This window comes from Fistularia commersonii, chromosome 2 (assembly GCF_037954325.1).
Source record: "Fistularia commersonii isolate RoL2024-O1a breed Wild chromosome 2, RoL_Fcom_v1.0, whole genome shotgun sequence".
NCBI classification, from domain to species: Eukaryota; Metazoa; Chordata; class Actinopteri; order Syngnathiformes; family Fistulariidae; genus Fistularia; species Fistularia commersonii.
Genome location: NC_141285.1, coordinates 15842850 through 15866415, shown reverse-complemented (window position 1 = coordinate 15866415; position 23566 = coordinate 15842850). Strand labels below are relative to the sequence as shown.

The following is a 23566-nucleotide window of genomic DNA, read 5'->3' as shown; positions in this document are numbered from 1 at the left end:
AGCAGTCAACTCGTCTTCCTCCCACGCTCCTGTTGGTCACCATTCTATCACAGTTGGAGGTCAGATTAAAACATTGCAATAACATTTCAGAGCTCGGGTTTCTTAGCTGGCTCAATGGACTATGAAGTCTGGATTGTATTTTTGGCACCTCTGTGTTACAGTAGGCACTATTAAATAATTAAAATGTCCTTTATTTTTCATAGTTTTTTTTCTTTGCACTGTGACATCCCAAAATGAAAACACCTATGTATTTGCATTGGTGTACAGTAACACAAGCAATATTAAGAGTGACTCATAATCACTGGGAATAAAATGAGAAAACACATTTTGCTTTATATATAAATGTTTAATATTTGGCCATTTGAAATACCAGTAAAATAATGAAAATTAAAGACATGCTACACAGTTACATGTTTTTTTGATTTCCCACTTTTGTCTGAGGGTAGTCAATGAGTGATGAAAAACTTTGCATATAATATTTAAAGGTATTATTTACAATAAAACAAATTACACTATCTATACACAATCCCTGTTCTTGATATATATGAGTGTTACTGACCATGAGGGACCACGACCTTTTCAGTCAATTACATTTACGAGATGGTGTCCCCGTTGCGGCGTGCTAAATGTTCATGACAGTGGTGAGCTGTAGCAGTGAACTCTGTGGTCGAATGCCACTGCTCTTGGAGTGCAGTTTCTCCAGGTTCTGTAAAAACCCTCTTCTCTTCAGACCCTCCAGAATGACAGTGTTGCTTGAAGTTGAACAGATGCAGGCCCTAAGGGGGAGATGGGGACGGGGTGGAGAAAAATGATCATAAATATGCCATTCCTATCAGGTGATTGTTTCATGCACACAACTGTCCTATTGCATTCAACACTGAGTTGAAAACTCCAAAAAAGGAGTTGTCGCTTTCCTGTTGATTATAACATGAGAATATAAGTGCTGCACAGCTATTACATGTAATTATCAAAATGACTCCCTTCTGTCCAAATACTAGATGTTATCATTCATTATAAGGTGTTTGTTCAGCTTTATTACAATTTACTTTCAAGTAAAGAAACATAAATTGGAGCAGAGCCAAGGACAGAGGTGTAACCTTGAGGGTAAGCCATCTCTATACGGTTTATTTTGTTATTATCTAAAACCCCTACAGAATGTAAAGGGGTGGATTCATAGAAAGGCCAGGCTTGTATTAGTCTCATGTGAAAACTATTCAAACACTGGCCGGAGGGATGTACCTATTTTTTGGGGCTAAAAGATAATGATGATTTCTTTAGTGTTTGTATTGTCTTTTTTATTCATCACGCTTATTTAAGTAGGCTCATGTCCATGAGAATTATTTTTGAGCGTCGGACGGCTACATAGGTCAATTTTAAAGGTCAACATCTACTTTACAGATATATCAGTACTTTCATGGTAATATGCAAACTTTTCACTTTAATAATTTATACGTTAAAGATCCAATTATAATACAAGCACATACCAGCTGGAAACAAACATCTAGAAACTGATATTTGGTTAAATTCAGGTTGTAACACAAACTTAAGGACATCTACAGTGGGGCAAAAGAGTATTCTGTCAGCCACCAGTTGTGCAAGGTCTCCCACTTAAAAAGATGATAGAGCCCTGTCATTTTCATCGTAGGTACACTTCAACTATGACAGGCGGAATGAGAATAAAATATCCAGAAAATCACATTGTCTGATGTTTAAAGACTTTATTGCAAATTATGGTGGAAACTAAGTAATTGTTCACCTACAAACAAGCAAGATTTCTGGCTCTCACAGACCTGTAACTTCTTTTTTTAAGAGGCACCTTAGTCCTCCACACATTATTTGTATTAATGGCACCAGTTTGAACTGGTTATCAGAATAAAAAACACTTGTCCACAGCCTCAAGCAGTCATACTCCAAACTGCACTATGGCCAAGACCAAAGAGCTGTCAAAGGACACCAGAAACAAAATCGTAGACCTGCACCAGGCTGAGTCTGTTATAGGTGAGCAGCTTGGTGTAAAGAAAGCAACTGTGGGAGCAATTATTAGACAATGGGAGACATACCAGTACACTGATAATCTCCCTCGATCTGGGGCTCCACGCAAGATCTCACCCTGTGGGGTCAAATTGATCACAAGAATGGTAAGCAAAAATCCCAGAAGTACACAGGGGGACCTAATGAATGAGCTGCGTAGAGCTGAGACCAAAGTAACAAAGACTACCAGGAGTAACACACTACGCTACCAGGGAGTCAAATCCTGCAGTGCCAGACGTGTCCCCCTGCTTAAGCTAGTACATGTCCAGGCTTGTCTGAAGTTTGCCAAAGAGTATTTGGATGATCCAGAAGAGGATTGGGAGAATGCCCTATGGTTAGATGAAACCAAAATACAACTTTTTGGTAGAAACTCAACTTGTCGCGTTTGGAGGAGAAAGAATGCCGAGTTGCATCCCAAATAACGCCATACCTATTGTGAAGCATGGCGGTGAAAACATCATGCTTCAGGGCTGTTTATCTGCAAAGGGGCCAGGACGACTGATCCGTGTAAAGGAAAGAATGAACAGGGCCACGTATCATGAGATTTTGAGTGAAAACCTCCTTCCATCAGCAAGGGCACTGAAGATGAAACATGGCTGGGTCTCTCAGCATGACAATGATCCCAAACACACCACCCGGGCAATGAAGGAGTGGCTTCGTAAGAAGCATTTCAAGGTCCTGGAGTGGCCGAGCCAGTCTCCAGATCTCGACCCCGTAGAAAATCTTTACAAAGAGTTGAAAATCCCTGTTGCCCAGTGACTGCCTCAAAACATCACTGGTCTAGAGGAGATCTGCATGGAGGAATGGGCCAAAATACCAGCAACTGTGTGTGAAAACCTAGTGAAGACTTACAGAAAATATTTGACCTCTGTCATTGCCAACAAAGGGTATATAAGTATTGAGATGAACTTTTGTTCTTGGCCAAATACTTATTTTCCATCATAATTTGCAAATCCATTCTTTAAATACCAGACAATGTTATTTTCTGGATTTTTTTTATCATATTCTGTCTCTCATAGTTGAAGTGCACCTATGATGAAAATTACCAGCCTCTCTCATCTTTATAAGTGGTAGAACTTGCACAATTGGTGGCTGACTAAATACTTTTTTGCCCCACTGTATATTCTATAATCAGATGACATGCCTATGACAGCTGACAATCGTATGGTTTTATTTTTTAAATTTGGTTGTGAACCCCCAAAAAAGTTCTTACAAAGGTTCCAATTTCAGTTAAACATAATATTTCATTTTTTCACGATTGTATTTGGTTTAGTAGAAGCAAACATGATTGTAAATACCAACTAAAATATGAACTGTGTATATCTTTCTGATTTTCAATTCATATGCATTGCGGCTGTCATATAATGGCATGACAACCTTTAAGTGCAGCTCAAACGTCAATATTGGACTATCAACTCCAAAAATCCAATATTGGGGAGGCTATATTCAAAACGATGAGGTACTAACCTTGGAGAACCTATACCACTGTCCCCTGTAATGCTGTGGTTCTCCCCTTGTTCCACTGTTTCCCCAGTTTCTGCCCCTCGTGCTCTGCTGGGCGTACTCAGATCAGCTGCTTGGTTCAGAGCCACTCCCTGTTCATGCACACACTGCTCCAGCTCCAGCTCCGCAACCGACTGGGATGATTCACCATCACCCTCATCGGTTGACTTGTGGACAGTCTCTGCATCTGATTCTGTCTCACTCGTATGGCAGTAGTCAAAGATGCTGCAGTTTGCAACCTCATGGGCGTCAGGGTTGTCCAAATCAAGCTTGGATTCATATGATCGCTTCCCCTGTAATAGAGGTTCTTGCTTGAAGTTGGCTTCAACTTGGGTGCCTGGTAATCTAATCCCATGGTGATGATGTTGGATGGTCTCCACAGGTCTGTTGGGAAAAAGGGAACCTTCCCTCTGGGTGGTTGATTGGCTCTTAGATGCACTGTCCTCTGAAAGTTGGACTGGGATGACTTGGTGGAAATTAGAACCGTAATACTGAATATTGGTATCCTGACACTGTGACTGGAGTTCATAGTCACTGTTAACTAACCAGGGCTTGTGATAGTCCACTGTGCAATACATCTTTCCAGCATCAGTAATTTCCTCCTCATTCAAACACAGGGAGCTGCAGGCATCCTCTTCCTCCTGCTCATCTGCTCTCTGATACAGTCTGTTGTCATCTTCAATGAAACCATCTGCGTCTGTTACCGAAGACGCGCAATCAACTACTGGCTCTCCCTCAACCGAGCTCCTTTGCTCTCTGCTATTGTTTGCGATTGCTCGTATCTCCATTTGGTCTTGCACAGCTGTGGTTTCACAGGTCTGATAGGGAGGCGAGAGTCCATCGGGCTTCTCAATATTTGATACAACTCTGGTGGCGTGTTTCAGCTGCAAAGAAGACTTAGCCCAGGGACGACCCGGCTCATATGAATGGTTGATTACAGGATCAGAAGGATGGTTGGAGAGTGTAGTATTGGGAGTGGTCGAAAGGCCGTCATCTGTTGTTTGAGTGTTGAAATCTACCTCGTGGAAAAGCCCATTTTTTACCTTTGACTCCCGGCTCTCGACCCTGTTTTCCTCCCTCTGGTGGCGGACCTTGTCATCAATCCGGAGTGTACAGCTCTGTGGATATGTTGAGCTGTAGTCATGGTCTCTGTTGAGCTTTAAGTCTGCCTGAAGCATTTGCTCCGTGGCAGAATTCCTCTCATGTTCATACTTTTCCTCAGATGTTGGGGATTTCAGCGTACGCTCTTCATCTGTAATGGCCACTTTAGCCCGATGTGGGTCCCAGGATTTGGAGCGGTGACTTTTTCGTTCCTTCTTCCCAGACCCTGCAGACTTACCCTCCTTCAGTCCTCGCCTACGATGCTCTCTGTTAATAGCGGGCGAATATACAGTTTCAGCCGGGTCTTTGTTTAAATGAGTCTGGAAAGGATTTTCAATGCGTTTCTTATAAAGAGATTTTCCCTCAGCAGCTCCACCTCCCTCGAATTTATCTGGTTCATCAACAGGGATATCCACTCTGAGCCGAGTAGAGATCAAATCCTCCCCCTCCGGGTGGTTGTCTGTACATAAAGGAGCCTTACTCTTAACCCTCTCCCTTTCGACCTGCTTCTCCCTGGAGGAGTAGAGCCTTCGCTTACAGCGAGAGGGTTTTGTTGTGGATTTTTTCCCTCCCCCTCCTTTGGAGGAGTGATGATGTCTTGCTTTTGAGAATGTAACTATCTCAGTAGACATGCCCTTGTCCACTCCCTTATCCTCTTTGTCCAAAACCCTGTCCAATACTCGGTCTACAACTCTTTCCCTCCTCTCCTCCAACTTCTTCATTAAGACTGTGTGTCGGGTCAAATTGTCCACAGTCAGTTCAGGGTTAATGCGCTTGATGATGGCGTGCTCCAGATCACGGGGTAAGTTGTTCAGGTCCTCCTCGTCTCTCACTGGCCATTCCTCTGGAGGGAACTGACCCGAGAATGAGGCGTACTCCTTCTTTGGCTTCTCTTTTTTAACCCCGTTCCTTCGAAAGAAACTGAGGCCGAACTTTCTCCCCAGCTTGTTGTCTTTTTCTTTGCGGTTGGTAGCGTTGGTAGTTCCTGTAGTTTTGCTGGCCTCACTTGCCTGATAGTCTGCTGCAGTGGAGGTGGACTGATGCTGGACCGTAGGCTTGTTATCAGATGGCCGAGGCCACTTCAAGCTCTTGCCTGTGCATTCACTGATGGATACGGAGACAGATTGCTGGTCAGCAATAGTCGAGAGAGGGACAGTAGCTGATATAGTAGGAGAGGCAGTGTTGTGGGATATTTGGGGAGGGCTGAAGCAGCTGCAGGACTTGCAATGTGCCAAAAGGGACGTCTGAGGGTTCTCAACACAGGAGACATTGCTTAATAGGTAAGTAATGGCTGGAGGCAATGGAGGGTCATCTGCTGAACCAGAAGTCCACCAACTTTTCTCTTGGACCATATTGTTGGTGATGAAGTAGGTCTGAGGTGTGACGATGAAGTAGCCCTCTCCTGTGTGATAAATTTTGCGCTCCTTTATCAGAGTGCCTAGAGTATTGTAGAGGATGTCCTGAGAGGGGATGGTTATTCCTGAGACAAAAGACAAGAGAAGTTACAAGGACAAAAGACATGCAAATATGTAGGTTACATAGCCTATGCAATTACAATAAATGAATTACCTGGATGTGCTTTGCTCATGTAATTAACAAGAGCTTCCTGGTTGACGGTGAGTTGGGAGGAGTTCATATCTGAGATGACCGAGCACAAGATTTCAGCCAGGGGAATGAACTGGGACTGATGGATGGGGGACATCTGCAATGGGGACAGGTCGCCTGAAGGAAATGAATAAATACACACACAAGGCGGTAGATTTAAGACAGGTGGATCTGCTGAGGTGAACGCAAACAGAACTGGTTTAAAGATCTCTCGTAGACTTGTCCTGCCTGTGAAAACAACCAAAGGACTGACGTTGACATTCCTTCACCGACCACTTTCCTTTTCATGAGCTAGGTGGTCTGTTTATGTGAATCATGTCCGTCTCTTTCTGAGCACGAGGACAGACCTTTGACCAAGTCTGGTTGCAATAGAGATCATATTTCCTTTTCCCCATATCTCAGAGGGCTTACATGTCATGGAGGTGTCTTTTGATAAATATGTTTGAGACAGTGTGAAAGATCCAGTGGAAAGAAAGACATCTTTGTTTAAGTTGACATTAGTGACGAATCACTTTGTTGATTTAACCCACTGGTATGTGCTTGAACTGTATCTATCACAAGTCTATGGTCTCAGAATAGAAGCTCAACAATATTTACCACAATGAAAATGGTTTTATGTTGACTGTAAAAGCCAAAAGGTTTTGTTAGCTGAGAAAGCTAAAAAAAAACTTCATCTGGACATATTCGTGCAACTCGACAAATTTTGTATATGATGACTGTGTGCTAAATGTTGATTACATGCTTTGCGTTTGACAAAAATAATTCATCCTGGCTGGAATGTTAAAGATGCTGGTTTCCTTTAAATTTATCATTTATACAAAATAAATAAAAATTCAACATATTTGCATAGATAATTAATAAAAGCAAACACTTTTTTTCTTAGATAAGCCTGATGTGAACGCTGTGATGCATTTTATATTCTTTTTAGGTACTTTGCAGCCCTTTAAATACAACCACAATGGGCACATGGAATGTGACAGAACCTTAAGAGTATAATATGAAGGTCTAATTCATGAAGACATCTGACAGCACTATGTAGTGGCAGGTTTACTTTTCTGTTCTTAAGAATAAGAATAAGAATAAGAACAACTTTATTAATCCCGAAGGAAATTGCTGTGCCAGAGTTACAGAAAATATAACAGTAATAAATAATAAAAGAAAAGGCAGAATTAGAAATAAAAATAAACTATAAACTATAAAGTGTCTCAGTGAAGCTATAGTGTCTTAGTAAACAGTGATAAAACTATAAGTGTCTTAGTAACAAGTGAGGTAAGGAGTGCACAATAGTATGATAGAAGGGAAAATTGTAGTGTAGCTGTTATGAGATGAGATGAAATATTGCACAGTGTAGCTGTTATGAGATGAAATATTGAAATATTGCACAGTTTCTGAATATTGCACAATATATGTCTGTCAGAAATAAGGACTCTGCACTGTGTAGCAAAACGTGATGGATTTTCATGTATTTAAGAAAAGATATACCTTTATGAGTTCCAAAACCTGCAAAATTTTCAAATATATAAAAATAATGCATATGAAAATTAATCATTGCATATTGATTGAAGCCTCACAAATATGTTCAAATACTTATTCTATCATCAACATCGTAATCTCGTCAAATATCAAACTGCTGTGAAAGTGGAGGAAAGAATACGGTACTATGATGAAATCTGTGATTTACACCACAAATATCCATAAAGATGGACTTCAGCCATTACAGATAGAACAACCTGCTTCTGAGCATAGTCTTATAGCCCCTGCCAGGATTGAGATATCTAAACCTAAATTCTAATGCAGTTTTTTGACTAAAAACAACAAAAATCAGAAAAAATGAGTGCAAGACGACCCCCATTCTGTTACTACCCCCCCCCCCACAACAATTTCAAGGAAAAAGTTTTTTTTGCCATTGTTTCCATGAAGAGGGCGATAACCACCGCAACCACCCAACAAACGAAAGCTATCCCATTGGTTCCTTGGCATAAGGTATTTAGTAATTCAAAACAATTGATACATTGCCAGAAAAACCGGACTGACACAAATTGCTTACAAAGTAAATTAACAAGCTGAGGACACACAGCAGTGTTTAATGAAAAGTAAGCTTAGTGGAAACCACAAAGCACCAAATTCACCACTACTGGTGAATGATTAGCATCTGGGCTGGCTTTAAATCAAACCTCCTCCAAATGAAAAAGCAGACAATACTGCACAGTCTTCACCTCTTCCAAAGGACTGTAAAACTGGTAATAGTCAATCGGCTACACCTCATTAACAACTTTCCTTAATGAATCAAACCTGCAGGGCAATGCAATGAGATCTAAATCCATGCCAAACATATCATTAAAATGAGATATACGACAAAACAGAGAGCTGATTTAGATATCATTTTTCAGTATGATGTCAATTGAGGCCAATTCCACTGGTATTCAACTTATAGGCATTCACTGACAAGAGTCACAAATGATTCAAAGTAAACTCTTCCAACCTTTGCTATCTTTATACATCAATACATTGCCATCTTTTAAGAAATAACAAGAATTCCACCACAAAAAAAAAAATCATAAAACAATTAACAGCACTCAAAGCTTACTCAAGGCTCATAGAGCTTGCAGACAGGAGGGTTTCTTTGTGAGTCTGATCCTATGACACGCAGAGGGATTGTAAAAAAAAAAAAAAAAAAAAAAAAAAAACATTTGTCCTCCCCTGCTCAGACAGATGACATTAATCGGACTAAACTTCACAGCAGATATCTCAATAGCACAATCCCTGGGCAGCGAATTACTGCTGCTGACTTGGCTTCTCATTGTTGTGAACTTTCTATAGCTATGCTTTATGGGCTGTGCACATAGCAACAACTCACAACCATTTTCAAATGCAGAAAAGCATAAAGGTCACCAAGTATATGATCACACAAGGGGTCAGAGATAATTAAAATTTAAATCCAGGGGAATCAGTTTACTCATTGAAAAAATATACAACGCTGCTGGGAGAATGGAATGACCTCCCAAACATTTTTGCAAAGGCCGTTTTGGGCTCCTTTCAGACCATGTCCTTGTGCAAAGCAGGATATCCTGACCCACACCAGCCGATGTGATTGTACTTGTAAATATAAAAAAACTAAACAGAAAAGAATACATTTTCAGCATTAGAGTGGACACCCTAAAGATGAAGTTGAACCCAAAAAAGACAAAAAATTATAGTTTAACATTTTTGGTTTTTAAAATTTGATAAGTGATTGCCCCAGGTGGGAAAATATGTCAGAGTAGAGAGCAGGGCGAGGCTAAGAGTTAATGTTTATTGAGTCTAACTTTAGTAGGCGTGACGGTCGGAGTTCTTGTTGTAATCGTGTTCTCACCAGGGGGACTGGACCTCCGTGTTTGTGTAATGTAAGACCAAACCACTAACACTCTTTGTCATACACAGCTTGAATACCCTGCTGGGTGTCATGGCAACAGAACCCTGAAAATGAGAAAATGAGTGGAAAAAGCAGCTGCACTGTCACACAGGGCTCAAGACCTGAGAAAAGTAGAAAAAGCAACAAATCAAATAAATTTGCCTCAATGAGCAATTGACTAATTCTATCATCCCGACTAAGTGCGATTATAAGTTTTTCTTGTTTTGTGGCTTTGGCTTATCTTGAGGATGCCAAAGACCCCTAAAGATGTCATACAAGTTGTAACAAGTTGGGCTGTGTCATATGGTAAAAAAAAACAACAACTATGCATTCATATGCCCCACTCTGAGCTCAATCTATAGAATAAAATCTGGATGTCTTATGGAAAATATTGGTTCTGATACACACAAATAAACTGAGTGTGTCCCAGTATACATTGAAGTGTTTTAACCAGGACTGGAAGTTACAATGAGATTTTATTATGGGACAGGTAAGATCTATTGTTTAACCTCAGGTGTTAACACCCACAATGTATTAAGCTTGTTGTGTGGGCACTTCACATATCATTTTGTGCTAGAAATTTAGTGCTACATTTGAAATAATAAATGGACTACTTAAACTCTCTGTCACAGTTCACAAGAAGGTTGAACAGTGTGTTTCTATGTAATGTCATAAACTGTGACAGATTATACAGTATGCTTTGTAAACATGTAACGCCTGCTACAATGTAAATTCAGAATTTCAACACAGACTAGCGCTCAGAGAGTCAAAAATGAGAAATATCTGAACCTGACTATTCAGAAGGTGGAGGTGATTGACAGAGTATTTCTCTATCTTATGGCTGCTGATACTGATCAGGGCCAAATGTATTCACATGGTTGTGCTGTTCACTGACCTCCAAGTCCCATGAGTACGTAATTCAAGACTGAAATACTTTTTAATTCCTGTCTTTCAAAATATATTTGGCCTCTGACACTTTGGTTAGATGGACAAGGCATTATATCATTCTAAACTCTTCTTAGTAACAGCATGTGACATCTGGACATTTCCGATGTGTGTAGTAAAGCATATATTGAACATTGACTGAGACAAGTGTTTTTGTTCTTTAAGCATGCATGGGATTTTTTCAATATACTGTGTTCATCAATACAGCTGAACAATTTTTTTTCTGGCAATGTGAGAAAAATGCAACAGTGAAACAGTAACCTGATTTAGGGGAAGAACAGAACATAAATATTATCAGTCTTATGAATAAATGAAGGTCTACCGAAACATGATCGGTATTAAATGGGCCATGTTTAGAAAGTGAGAGGAAACCTGTATCCAAATCAATTGTCAATGACGAACGAACAAATTATGCTTGAGTTAATTTAAAAAACAAACAAAAAAAAACGATGGCTCAATTTGTTTATATAAACTTAACAATGAAGGAATGGAAAAAAACAACACTTGTGTCTGTTGAGAAATAATTTAATTGACTTGTGTTCATTTCTCAAGGAATTTTCTAATTGTGAAATATCGTGCAATGGTTATAATTGTAAAAATACACAGGGGCTGAACCATACCACATTTCAAAATATGAAAATATACACCAGGAGGCAAAGAAAATGATCTCAATTTTAGGCAAATCAAATTACTCTCCTCAGGACTGAGAGCCACAGTAATTTTTTAATTTTCCTATGATGTCCAGTGGTCGACCCTTTGTTTCAAGCATCTGCATTAAAAGGGGAAAAGTAACACGTTAAATTCATTTTTTTTTTCCAAGGGGATTTATTGAAGGGGCTAAATACTCTGCATTTTAAACATGGAGATACAGTCTAAATACCGTTATTTCACAGCCTTTCTGGCAATAGACAAAGGCAGCCTTAACCGTTCCCCCGCCATACATACAAACACACAACCCTTTCAGTAGCTGTGTTTGGTGGGACACTGCGTTGACCTCCAACCATAATGTAAAGCCTCACCCTGAGTTTAACATTACCTCAAATCAAGCTTTATTCCAAACCTAAAGAAGGATCACATATGCATGAGATTTTGCCGAATTAGGAGTCCTTATAAGTACTACAGATCCCAACAAGGTTTGTATTCATACCAGAAATGGTACGAGGACACACACACACGCACACGCACATGCACACACAGTCTTATCTCATCCTTTTAGCATCTAATCTTTAAGGCTCCAGTGGGAAAACAGTCTAATCTTCTCTCCCCCTCATTAAGGATATACTGCATGCCATTGCGTGATGAACTTGTGGTGCAAAATGCTAAAACCTCCCTAACTCATTCAGCTAAGACCTGTGAGTTACCTTACGTCTTGTAAGATTTTGTCAAACATTCATGCAGTCAAATTCAAGATAAATGGTGATGATGTCAACATGGAGATGTTGTGATTCATTCTCAGTCACATATATGCACATACATAAATACATATACCAATATATGTGCATACATATATAAATACATATACAGTATACACATGTACACATACATACATATATACACATACATACACATATTTATACACAAACATATATATGTAAACATACAAAAACACACACACACACACACATATATATATATATACACACACACACACACACCCAAACACATTTATATACACATATATGTAACGTAAATACATTTACATACATATACACACACACATATATATATATATACACATTTATGTGTGTGTGTATATATATATATTTATAATTCTCTTTTTTTCTTTTACTTTACTCTTGATGTTCACATGTTTACAACTTTGATGCTGCTAACCCATGTGTCCCCCCATTGCCCTTCAGGGATAAATAAAGTCTGTCTGTCTGTCTTGTTTTGGATTAGCAGTCTGCCATGACCCCACCCTCCCCTTCTTTTGCCTCTGTGAATGACACTTTAAGGAGAGCTTTATGAGACAGTCTTTTAGAACCACAGAATGGACAGATGCCGTGTCATGGTTAAACAGCCCAATAAAGCGAGAGAAAGATCCCTTTAAAGAGCAATCTTGGCTAAAATGTACAAACAACCGAACCTCACCCACCACCCTCAAAGCTCTTGGATTTCAGAAAAATATTTTAAACAACATACCATAAATTACACATTGATCTGTGTTGTCTTTGCATCTCATGCGTCAAAACACAATATAAGCAGACAAAGAGTAGAGAATGGATTTCTATCTGTAGAAATTCAGAATCCAAAAATATTTTTATTTGAACATTTCAAATGGCTTATTGCCTCTACTAAATGGCAACACCGTTGTTGTTTAAATATCAAGTGAAGCATTTTGAACAATGACCTCTTATAATCAGGGTTTGCAAAAAAAAAAGCACAATTAGAATGCTGTATGTTCACTCGTTTTGATGAAGTGGAAAACACATTTTCATGATGAATATTCTGGATGAACATTAATGGGGATATGCATGACTGAGACAGATTCCTGGACTAAAGCTTTAAGTTATAGAGGGACATGCAAGCTGGGTTTGTTTTGACTTCCATCACCATAGAGACATGCACTGGCAATGAGCTGCCACAAAGCCACAGAAGAAAGAGGAAAAGCAGTATGGCTTCATTTTGTGTATCTGTTATCCAGCCATAGTCTTGAAATTCACTTTGCTAACTATCCATGAGGCATTTTAATGTATGCTGGAAAGAAAGCAGGGAAGCCTGTAACTAATGCTTAAACATCTAAATTCATATAGCTGGTCACCATTCTGGCTGCATATCTTTACGGTCACTTGGTAATGTTTTTACCATCTGACTTGCTACATGACTTATTTGAATTGCAAACCAGCTCAGCAGCAAGATAATGAGGTGATCTGGCACTGAACTACGTTCCAGGAAAAAGTATAATTTTCATTTGAGAGAGGAAACACCTGACCAGGTGTTTAAAATAAGAACAACAGACAAGGATTTTATAGCTTTGGCCAAAGTGCTCTCTGAAATGAGATACTGATAGAGGTATCTGGACAGAGAAATACACAGCTATTGTATCACAGCTCTTTGTGCCAGATGTCTTCTTTTGCATGTAAACCAAAGTACATCATTATACACCAGCAGAATAATGTGTTTGAAAGAGTTTTCCCAGAAAAATCTTCAACTTCATCTGTTGCCAATTTTGCATAATAGCCAAAGCAAAAACATTGTATGTCACTCTGATGTGTTGAAGATCCTTCATGGCATGAAGACTTTCTGTTACTACTAATGATATGTAAAAGAATCTATCATCTCCCCTATTGATCTTTCTCATGTTATGACCAAACTGATTTATTATCACAATTATTGGCAACCACCATGGAAAAATGTGAAACCAATCATACCTAACTATGGCTTAATAGTTGAGCCAAGTACGCCGACATTTAATCTCTGCAGACCATACCGAAAAGTAGTCTTAGTCCTTAAATGTAATGATTGATCATAGTCCCGAATTGTACTTGTTAGGAGAAAAAAGCATATGTAAGAAACAACGTTGTTCATGATTTAATACATATAAACCACTTCAGGGATGGGTTCAACAATAAACCACAATTTATGGTTGCTTTTATCTTTCCAATTCATAAAACACATGGATAATGACATATTTCCTAATTATGTTGAAAAAAAAAAGGCAGAACCTTGATGAGAAAGATTTACGAATGAATTTAAGGAATGCTGAATAGAAAAATAAATACATTAATCACTGTGGGAAAGTGAACTAATGTGTATGGTTTTTATATTCTCCAATAAAAAAGTGGCATTTCAACAAAAGCATTGTAGTGGAATAGATAAGTACATTAAGTACGATAAGTGATGAGATATGTTTAAAATTGTCTTTGAGACATCACTCAAATGCCAAACAGTTGTTTTGTCAAAGATATTTTGCATTCAGCCTAAACATAACTTCAAAGTGTAAAGCATAGAGGCCAGCATATTTGTGACAGCCATGTGCTTTGACCTGAAAATTTTATTGCATGAGGATTACAAGTCTTGCAGCAGTTTTTGACCTTCGTCTGGCTTTTTGATTTCTCCATGCAACGTCATGCCGAAAATCCCAGCTGCACCAATGTACTGTATTCTTTCAGCATTTGATGCAGTCACTAAATTTTCTGCAAGTACATAGCAATTCCAGCTCAGCTTCATCTGCGTGGAGCTAATTTCATAACTGGCTACAGTGTTTTGTGTGCGGCAAGGGGTGTCCCCTAAGGCTCATTTATAGAGGCCTTCTTTTCAAGAGTTGGATAAATTATATGCCTCATATTTTGTAAAAGTTCTGCATTATATAAGGGAAAGACAGAAAAATTATTATCCTGTTAGTACCTCATCTCATAAGACAGGAATAAGTGAGAAATGTTTATTACAAACAATATATATCCTTTAATATTTTCACTCCATCTTTGCAATTTCCCCCTTTTTGCAACAAATATGTGTGGAGCTCAGATACAACATAAGTAGTGTGCAAGCTGTCTAGCAGATGCACACCCATTAATCAGGAGCAATGGCAGTCATTGGATGCAGATGAAACCCATTTCCTCCTCCTGCATCAAGCTGCAGCAGATTCCTGCGTTTGTTTTCCCTGAATTAAGAGCAAGGCTCCCGTACAGTGTCTGTAATATGAGCCTCTCTTTTCTAGTGTGCCTTAGCTGGTCAACAGACAGCTCTGAGTGTGGTCCTTGATAGTATCTTCCGCATTCAAAACAGAATGATACGGCTTTTCTGTACCGCATGGAGTTGTTTTATCAGTGCGAAATGAATCAAAGAAAAAAAAAAAAGATGAATCAAAGAAAACGAAACGATGAATCAAAGAAAACATCCCTATCAGAAGCTGAAGTATGACAGTAATATTTTATGCTGTGCAGCACCACTACTGGCCTAACTGCTCTGTCTCATAAGGAGGCAAATGAAGATAAATCCCTTACGATAACTCAAGGGTAGGCTATAAGCTGCAGGATACAGAGGAAAGTCCTCAGCTGTTATTGTTGGCGTCGCTCCACTCCACTGCTATGGGTAAGGCCAATATTTGGGTCAATAAAGAGGCGGACATACCTGATTCACACTGGGGTTGAGCTTCCTGCTCATTGGGAAAAGGATGTGACTAACAAATGACTTGCTGAGAGCCATGCAAGCACATATGTAGTAACTCACTCACACGCAGGGACATGCAAGATTGCATCTGAGATGGAAGGTCAAGGTTTCAACTTGCTATTATAATAAACATAATACATGTGCAGGAAAAAACAATGCCGTTCTTAAATACTAGAACTTAATAAGTAGCATGCATGTATTCAGGATGAATGAATTAGGAGTCTTATGACTCAAACAAGTTTGTGTACGGAAAAGGTATCGCTCCACAAAAAAATTGCTGTAGTTGTTTGCTAATGCAAGAAACATATTGATTGACTTGTGAAACAGTATAACGTTCAAGGGTTTAGCTAACTAAATTTATTCTCTCAAATCATTTTTCTTAGTCTTTTCTGTTTGATTTGACTGAATGACTGGATAAATAGCTTGAGAGGGAAATTATTTGCAAAATCCAACAGAAAAAAAAGTTACTTTTCATTTCTGTCACTTTTTATTTTAGTTGTTCAAATTGACAAAGTTACAAACTTAGGTAAAAAAAAAAAATCTAAATGGAAAAATAGCATTGTACGCAAGTGGAGCATGTATTTTTGGGAAGCTGTTTCTGAAGGAAACAGCAGACATAGAATGGACACATCTGTTACGTGGTTACATTCCTATGTACCCAACATATTCTTTGCAAGAAGGACATAATCAGCCCCTGTCACATGCACAAAAATTCAAACCACCCACAAAAGAATTACTCAATGAGGGGAGATGGAGCACCTGGCTACTGCATTGATGTTTGTTTCTCTGTTTGCTTTGTACAAACCGTCTGAGGTGGAGCAACCCAAGGTGGCTTGTTAGCGAGAAGGTTGTAACCTTTGACCTGCATTGCTTTTTTAGGACAGGGTGGAGCATTTAAACCCAGTGTGGCCCAGAAAGGGGTTGTCATAGTTAATAACCTAACATCTGGAAGACTTATGACCATTAGTGGAGTGCTTTGAGACTGTGACAAAATACCCTCATGAAAGGGGACACTCTTTGTGTGAAAAATACACTTTTTAAAGAAAAGTACGGACCACAAAGACTGCTCTCGCTATAGTGGAACTCAGGAAAGTATCTCAAGAGTAAATTAGGTATTTCAGCAATGCTTGACCACCTTACGGTGCAGTGAGTTAAATGAAACATAGCATTAAAAAAAATAAATAAATAAAAAATAATGTGGGCTTGAGGCATTCAGCCTAGCGATGCATTAGTTCTTTAAAAACACCCCAATATGTCTATATCATGGCCAGAGAAGCCTTTCAGTGAGTGAATGTGAGAAGTGAGAGTCTCGTCCAGTGAACTCATTCATCTCCACGTTCAAAATGGAGGAGGGCAGTTTACAGCGGACATAGGACACCTCATTACACCACAGATTCAATCCCTATAAATGTTTCAGCTCCAGGATCAATGCCCAGTCTGCTGAGGAAACAGCAATGACATTCTAAATAATGCAGAAACAGCTGAATGTTATTATGAACCTTCTGGTTTCTACAGGACAGACCCCCCCTTTTTTCACCATCATAGTATTGGCGCACCCTGACTTTTAGTACCAGGATGTTTCCTCAATAATTCTAGTTCACCTTTGTTTATGTGATCAGTAGTCATAGCGGTACTGTGGTAAATAAATGTTATTTTAAACAGGAGATAAATGTTTAGAATCGGAATGCTAACCAAAAACCACTTGATGTTTCTTTGAAAAACATGACATCTGTACTTGTACATATTATAAACAAGACAGACAAAAATGGGAAAAATAATGGTGAATTCATAAAGTAATATTTAAAAGTAATAACGTGGGAAAGCACAGACCAAAACATAAGCTGGAGCAAATGAGATCAATGGCAATCTGTTAGCTACATAAAATTATTGAAGAAAAGTCTGTGCTTCCAATGTGATTTGCTAAATGATGTTCTGCTCTTCAGTGGTGGGTTCAAAAAATATGAAATAGTGTTATGAAACTTGTGCACTCTGTTTTATACGTTTCTTAATATGCTTGCTTGAAACAACTGGAAAAAACAAATTGCAAACCTGAGCACATCTCAAAACAAAGTGGGGGACTCACTTGTAAGAAAAAGGCGCAAGCTACTGTTGACTTGTAATGGTCAGAAATGCATTTGAATACATGGGCAATAAAAATAACACAAAAAAATAGGGCTCGTGTGAATACAAAAAAAAACCTTTACACTTCCACCCAGATTTGGTAAAAGGAAATGGTGTGCCGGCACAGGAGGAATATCAGATTTAAAATAACCTGACAGACAGAACTGTATGTCACATTTAATCAGCATTTTGCTCCTTATACAGTGAATGAGTGAATAAGCTACTGTTTGGAAACAGCTTAAAATATCTATTTAAAATTTAACAGCGTTAGGCGGCCTGTATTACAATTTTCTTGAGGGGAGAGAGGAATGAATCAATACGTGCATGAGTTAAAGAACATGAATGAAAAATGCACTCTAGATTTTCATGGGTTGAAGCAAAGAGGGCCGGCCATTCTGCTAGGGAAACGAAAAAAATCGTTATTTGTGCTCAACTATTTACCTTACCTCACTCCACTTCACAACCTCCTGCACACCTCTCTTCTTGCATCACATGATGCCCACTAAACAATGTGTCTTCAGTCATGACAGAAGCTAAAAGACCAGACTAGACAAATCGGGAATTAACATGGTAAATCAAATTTTCCTGTCGGTTTGTGCAGATTTTTTTGCCCGCATCACCAGTCTCTCCAAATTTGTCATGTAACCGAGACCACAAGTCTATCGTTATAGCGCATTAGCCACATAATCTTTCATTTAGCAGACCTTGTTCTAAGGAAAGGAAACAGAGAGGCGGTTGAGGTCTTCTGCAACTCATCTCTCATTACTCTTTGGGTTTTTTAGCAAACATATTTTCATACCAATACAATGTAAAGGTCTTTGATAGGGATCAGGAATTCTGACTTCACATCCTCCCTCACTGCCCACAAAATGGAGGGACATTAATTTTGATGATCAATTCAGCCAACAAATACTGATTCACCACTGACCAGTACAGGGGCCATAAAACAGCCTGCCAACCGTCGCAGCTGATTTCCATACAAATTGTCGTGGTTCAATGTGAAGGAGTTGTTGGAAGGAGAAGAAGGCGAAATGCCTGGTATTGGTGTAATATATTGAAGCAACGTCTGTTTTAGCCCCTTCATTGCATCCAAATGTGAGACGTGTGTACCGTGCACACACACCTCATGCAGCCATGTTAGAAAGCGACAGCAGAAGGTGCAGCACATTAATGAAGGAAAACAAGAGATTCAGAGCAGTAGACCAGGGATTTAAGTTTTTTTTTTTGTTTGTTTTACTACCTGATCATTTCAGAGGTAAGAGGAGCAACAAAATATTCTATTGAAGCAAATTACTATTACTATAATTGAAGTAACTTAGCTCAAAAACCCTAAAGTAAAAGCAGAAAGTGCGTATTGAAATGAAATATGAGAAAGGATTAAGAGGATATATTTTGAAAAGCTGGAATCTGAGAGCGCTCCTTTCAAAGTGAGTTTTAATATGGGCCATTGTGTAAAATTTCAGGCGATGCGACCATTCAGGGTGATATTAATGTGTTCAAGAACATCCTTCTTTTCTAAAAATATTCACATTTGTCTCAGGGTAAAGGCGGTTAAGGTGATGACACTTGAGATCTCCCCGCTCATTGTTTCTCTCAACCAGCATCTTCAGTTTGCTCACATTTTCACCCCCCTTCCCCACAAGTCCATTGTCCTTCACAACAATTCCTGTTATTCCGTAACAAACGGATTTAGGACTTAAAACATGACCTGGGCATGACTGCTGATCTTCGGTTTCACTTCCATCACTGCTTTACACTTGTCCTCTCTTCCCTTTTTGTGTGATTTTAGCACTCATCAGCTCTTTTGCTTGACCAACAAACATTATTTACTACAGTAAACCACTAATCATTTTTTCTCCTGCTTTTCATCATGAACAAGAATTTCAAATTTCCCATATGGCAAGTTAACCACGGTAAACAGAATGTAAATTAGAAGGAGAGTGCTGATTGAAAAAAAAATCCAAAAAGATCTGGTAGAGAGAAAACCACTAACAGTAAGGTGAGTAAATTCAATGTTAGTTTCCACCTCTGATGAAGAAGTGCACAGCACACTATTGGCAAAGCCGGACTCGTGTTGTATTATTATATGTGTAAGATTTGCTTCGACTCAGGAACTGCGATTCAATGCAAGCTTAGCATTGATTGGTAAAAGATGTGATCACAAAAGGACTGTTTTTCACTACATAAAACAACGGGCTGCGGCGGCTGGCTCTCTGCCTGCTGTTCTGGAACTTTTGTTTCGGGTTTCTGCAGATAGCTGCAATCGTCCAGCATCATAATAAGCTCAGCGCCACCTTTGGCCTCCTGGGTGTTTGCTTATCTGTTGAGGTGAAGCTTTCAACCAGAAACGGTCTCACACCGGGATGACATGTCAACCTCCACCTCCCCCCTCCATTGCTCTCCACTCCCAGGTCTCCCCCTGTGTGGTCTCTTTTCTCCCCTTCGCATTCCGCCTATCACTTTACCGTTCACAGCAGACTATTGGCGAAGCCGGACTTGTATTATTGCCCGGTAGACAGTAGCAAGGCCCGGGACAAAGTCAGATAGCTTGATGGAAAATCAAACCGCGATGGAGCCAAGGCAACACAAGGCAACTCAGAAACAATGTGTGCGTTGAGTCTTTCATTCAGTGCCAACCAAAAGAAACCCATTCCAATTGTCCTCACAACATTCGCAAACCTTCAAAACACTATCCCTGCAGTTCCGGGAATAAGTGTCCTTTCGAGGCTACCACTTTGAGGAAGAAATCTAGAAACAGCCCCGATATGTATTTGTTCAGTTCACAAACACTAGGATTGGGTTTTTAAAGTCACAAAAACATGCTGCGATATCTTAAGAATGCTGTTATTATGTCTGAAACCCAAGCGGGCCTGTCATTTTCTCAGAGTTCCCTCAAACGTTTAAAGACCTCAGACCATGACATCGAGCTTTAGGAGGTAGCATAAAGGATTTTATTGTTTTGTTTTTTAAGTGTGGAAGCATGCTGCTTTGAAATCCATCGGAATATGAGGATGTGGATTGTTGGAAAGCGTTCAATGATATAGACAACTTATCTGCTATAAGACAACAGAGGAGGGTGATCAGATATGTGGGGTGATAAAGGTTTCTCAGCCACGTGTTTTGTGGAGTGCCTTGTTTTGATCAGAAGCACACAAAAAAATGAATGACCCAAGTAAATTTAAGGGAAAAAAAAAACCCCTGGCCTTTTCCTGTGAAGCCGAAACAACTTCTGACATGGAAGGGAACCAGAGTTTTTAAGGGTCGAGCCCAAAAGACTGAGAAACGGTACATCGGCAAGGCGTCGGTGAAGATTTACAGGCTTTTTGGCATTTGTTGTGGTGGGCAAATGTTGACAGAAACCATGGTAACATCTGTGAAAGAAAGGGAGAAAGGAAAGAAGGAAAGAATCTGCCACCACCTTCTATGAATCTGATCTCTTCACTGTGGTGTTTCATTTCTAACTGAAGCGTTTGCACCGCAGCCTTTTTACATTTAGTCAAGTGCCTTCGCCTGGAACCATTGGTATTTTTAAATGCAGCCTCCTATAAATACATCCTGTGCTGGTTTGGCGAGGAGACAGAATGTTACTGACCCACAGCTTTGAGGATGAAGCCCTTCGGAGCCCTGAGAGCTCTGCGCATCCACGCTTCCCTCAGCACCTCCAGGTGGTTGGCGTTCCCTTGAACGAAAAGCACCAGGTTTTCTATCCATCCCAGAAAGTAGACTTCGGCGACGGCCGTGACCAGTCTCTTATTCCAAAAGCAACGCGAGTTCTCCGCCTTGAAATCCGCGAAGATCTCCCGTCCCGTCGCGTCCCCGGCGTGGGAAGACCCTCCGCCGGCACGCAGGCTCTCCTCGTCTGGCCCGAGGACGACGGCGAGCGCGGCGGAGGTCAGCTGGACGAACCGCGGCTGCTGAGACATTGTCTACCCGCGTCGGCTTCGGGGGGCGGCTGCCATGCTTGGACGTGAAAACGCGTGGAACAAAAAAAAAAAAGAAAAAATCCGAGTGCGGGTTTGCCACGCGTCCCGCGGCGAGGCACGCAAGAAACTGCGCTCTGTCTCGGTTTCCAAAGAGCGGACACGCAGGGGCGCGGGGGAACGCGGGGCAGGGACCCGCAGGTGGACCTCCCACTGACTGGGCACAGGTGTGGGAGTACGCTTGCGCGGGCGCTTATTCGACGCACTTGAATCACGTGAATGAATGAATGAATGAATGAATGAATGAATGAATGAATGAACGCCTTTTTTCATTGCTCAGAAGAACAATTCATTTTGCATAGCTGCATCTCTTACGGTGGCAATGAATAAATGGTTGCACTATTTCACACATTCACTCGTTTTAAGCAATGTAGAAAATATACTGCTCAAAAAAATAAAGGGAACACTTGAACAACATAATGTAACTCCAAGGCAATCACACTTCTGTGAAGTCATAGTGTCCACTCAGGAAGCAACACAGATTCATTTTGACTTGTTTTAAGGACATTGCATCAAAGTTGGATCAGCCTGGAGTTTGTTTTTACACTTTAATTTTGAGTGTGATTCTTATCCAGACCTCCATGGGTTGATACAATTGATTTCCATTGATCATTTTTGTGTGATTTTGTTGTCAGCACATTCAACTATGTAAAGAGCAAAGTATTTCATAAGAATATTTCATTCATTTAGATCTCGGATGTGTTTTTTAAGTGTTCCCTTTATTTTTTTGAGCAGTGTATATACAGGACTGTCTCAGAAAATTTGAATATTGTGATAGTTCTTTATCTTCTGTAATGCAATTGAAAAAACAAAAAATGATATTCTAATATTTTGAGATAGGATTTTTGAGTTTTCTTACGATGTAAGCCATAATCAGCAATATTAAAATAAGAAAAGGCTTGCAATATTTCAGTTGATTTGTAATGAATCCAGAATGTATGACATTTTTATTTTCGTAATTGCATTACAGAAGATAGAGAACTTTATCACAATATTCTGATTTTCTGAGACAGTCCTGTACACATGCACAATTTATCAGTATTTATCAAAACGCAAAGTATTGCACTTTAGGTAAAAGAATATTTAAATCATACATAAATTAATATTCTATTGATTCACACACATATATATGTATATATATACATCATGGTCATCAACACTTAGCTTCACAGAAAGTCACCCAAGGATGAAACAGTGTCTTCGTTTTTAAAATTTGGAATTTTGCTTTGTGGCCATGAAGCAAAATTTTGCTGTGCCGTAATGTACGATGACAATAAAGAATCTTATCCATTTGCCTTTATCCAACCACTATCTTGCTCTCCGTCCATTAAATCTCCTCTTTGGTTTTCTGCTAGGCTCCCTGTCAGTTATTTCCTAATATTCTGTAATTTATTAGATTTCTGCTCTTTATCATTAAATTAACTATTGGAATTCTCGTGTTAGAGTGGGAAAACCTTTAGAACTTCATACATAAAATTATTTTACAGTACGTGATGATCCTGATACACCCTTCTTTGCTTTAGGATACTTGAAGGCTGTAATAATGCCTGTTTTTTTCATTTGTTTGTTTAGGATTAAATACAGGTATCTAACCATTAAACACTTTTTTTTCCCCCAGCAAATGATTATGTAATTTTCTCCATGATACTGCATTAAAGCTGCAAGGAAACAGCTTTATCACCTAATGCTGCATTTGAAGACTGTAGAACCCAAGTTCTATGTGATCATAAAAGAGCTAAAATAATGAGATCCAAAAGTAGTCTGAGATTCCAAGGGG

The 23566-nt window shown here is 39.5% G+C and overlaps 1 protein-coding gene across 1 annotated transcript; it reads right to left on the bottom strand.

Annotated features, from left to right (window-relative positions):
- Positions 1-325: 325 nt before the first annotated feature.
- On the bottom strand, positions 326-21861 carry stox1 (storkhead box 1). Its single transcript, XM_086170184.1, has 4 exons — positions 21402-21861; positions 6205-6357; positions 3499-6115; positions 326-776 (listed from the first exon to the last, which is right to left on the bottom strand). Exons 1-4 carry the CDS (start codon positions 21730-21732, stop codon positions 623-625), a joined length of 3255 nt encoding a protein of 1084 aa, XP_086026310.1. The 5' UTR covers positions 21733-21861; the 3' UTR covers positions 326-622.
- Positions 21862-23566: the final 1705 nt, after the last annotated feature.

What these genes read in the sequence shown, in the direction of transcription:
- stox1 (XM_086170184.1), bottom strand. Translation starts at nt 21,732, where the DNA reads ATGTCTCAGCAGCCGCGGTTCGTCCAGCTGACCTCCGCCGCGCTCGCC. An exon ending in CATGAGCAAAGCACATCCAG is followed by an intron (nt 6,116 to 6,204) that starts GTAATTCATTTA and finishes CTTTTGTCTCAG; the next exon opens with GAATAACCATCCCCTCTCAG. An exon ending in AGTGGTATAGGTTCTCCAAG is followed by an intron (nt 777 to 3,498) that starts GTTAGTACCTCA and finishes TCTCCCCCTTAG; the next exon opens with GGCCTGCATCTGTTCAACTT.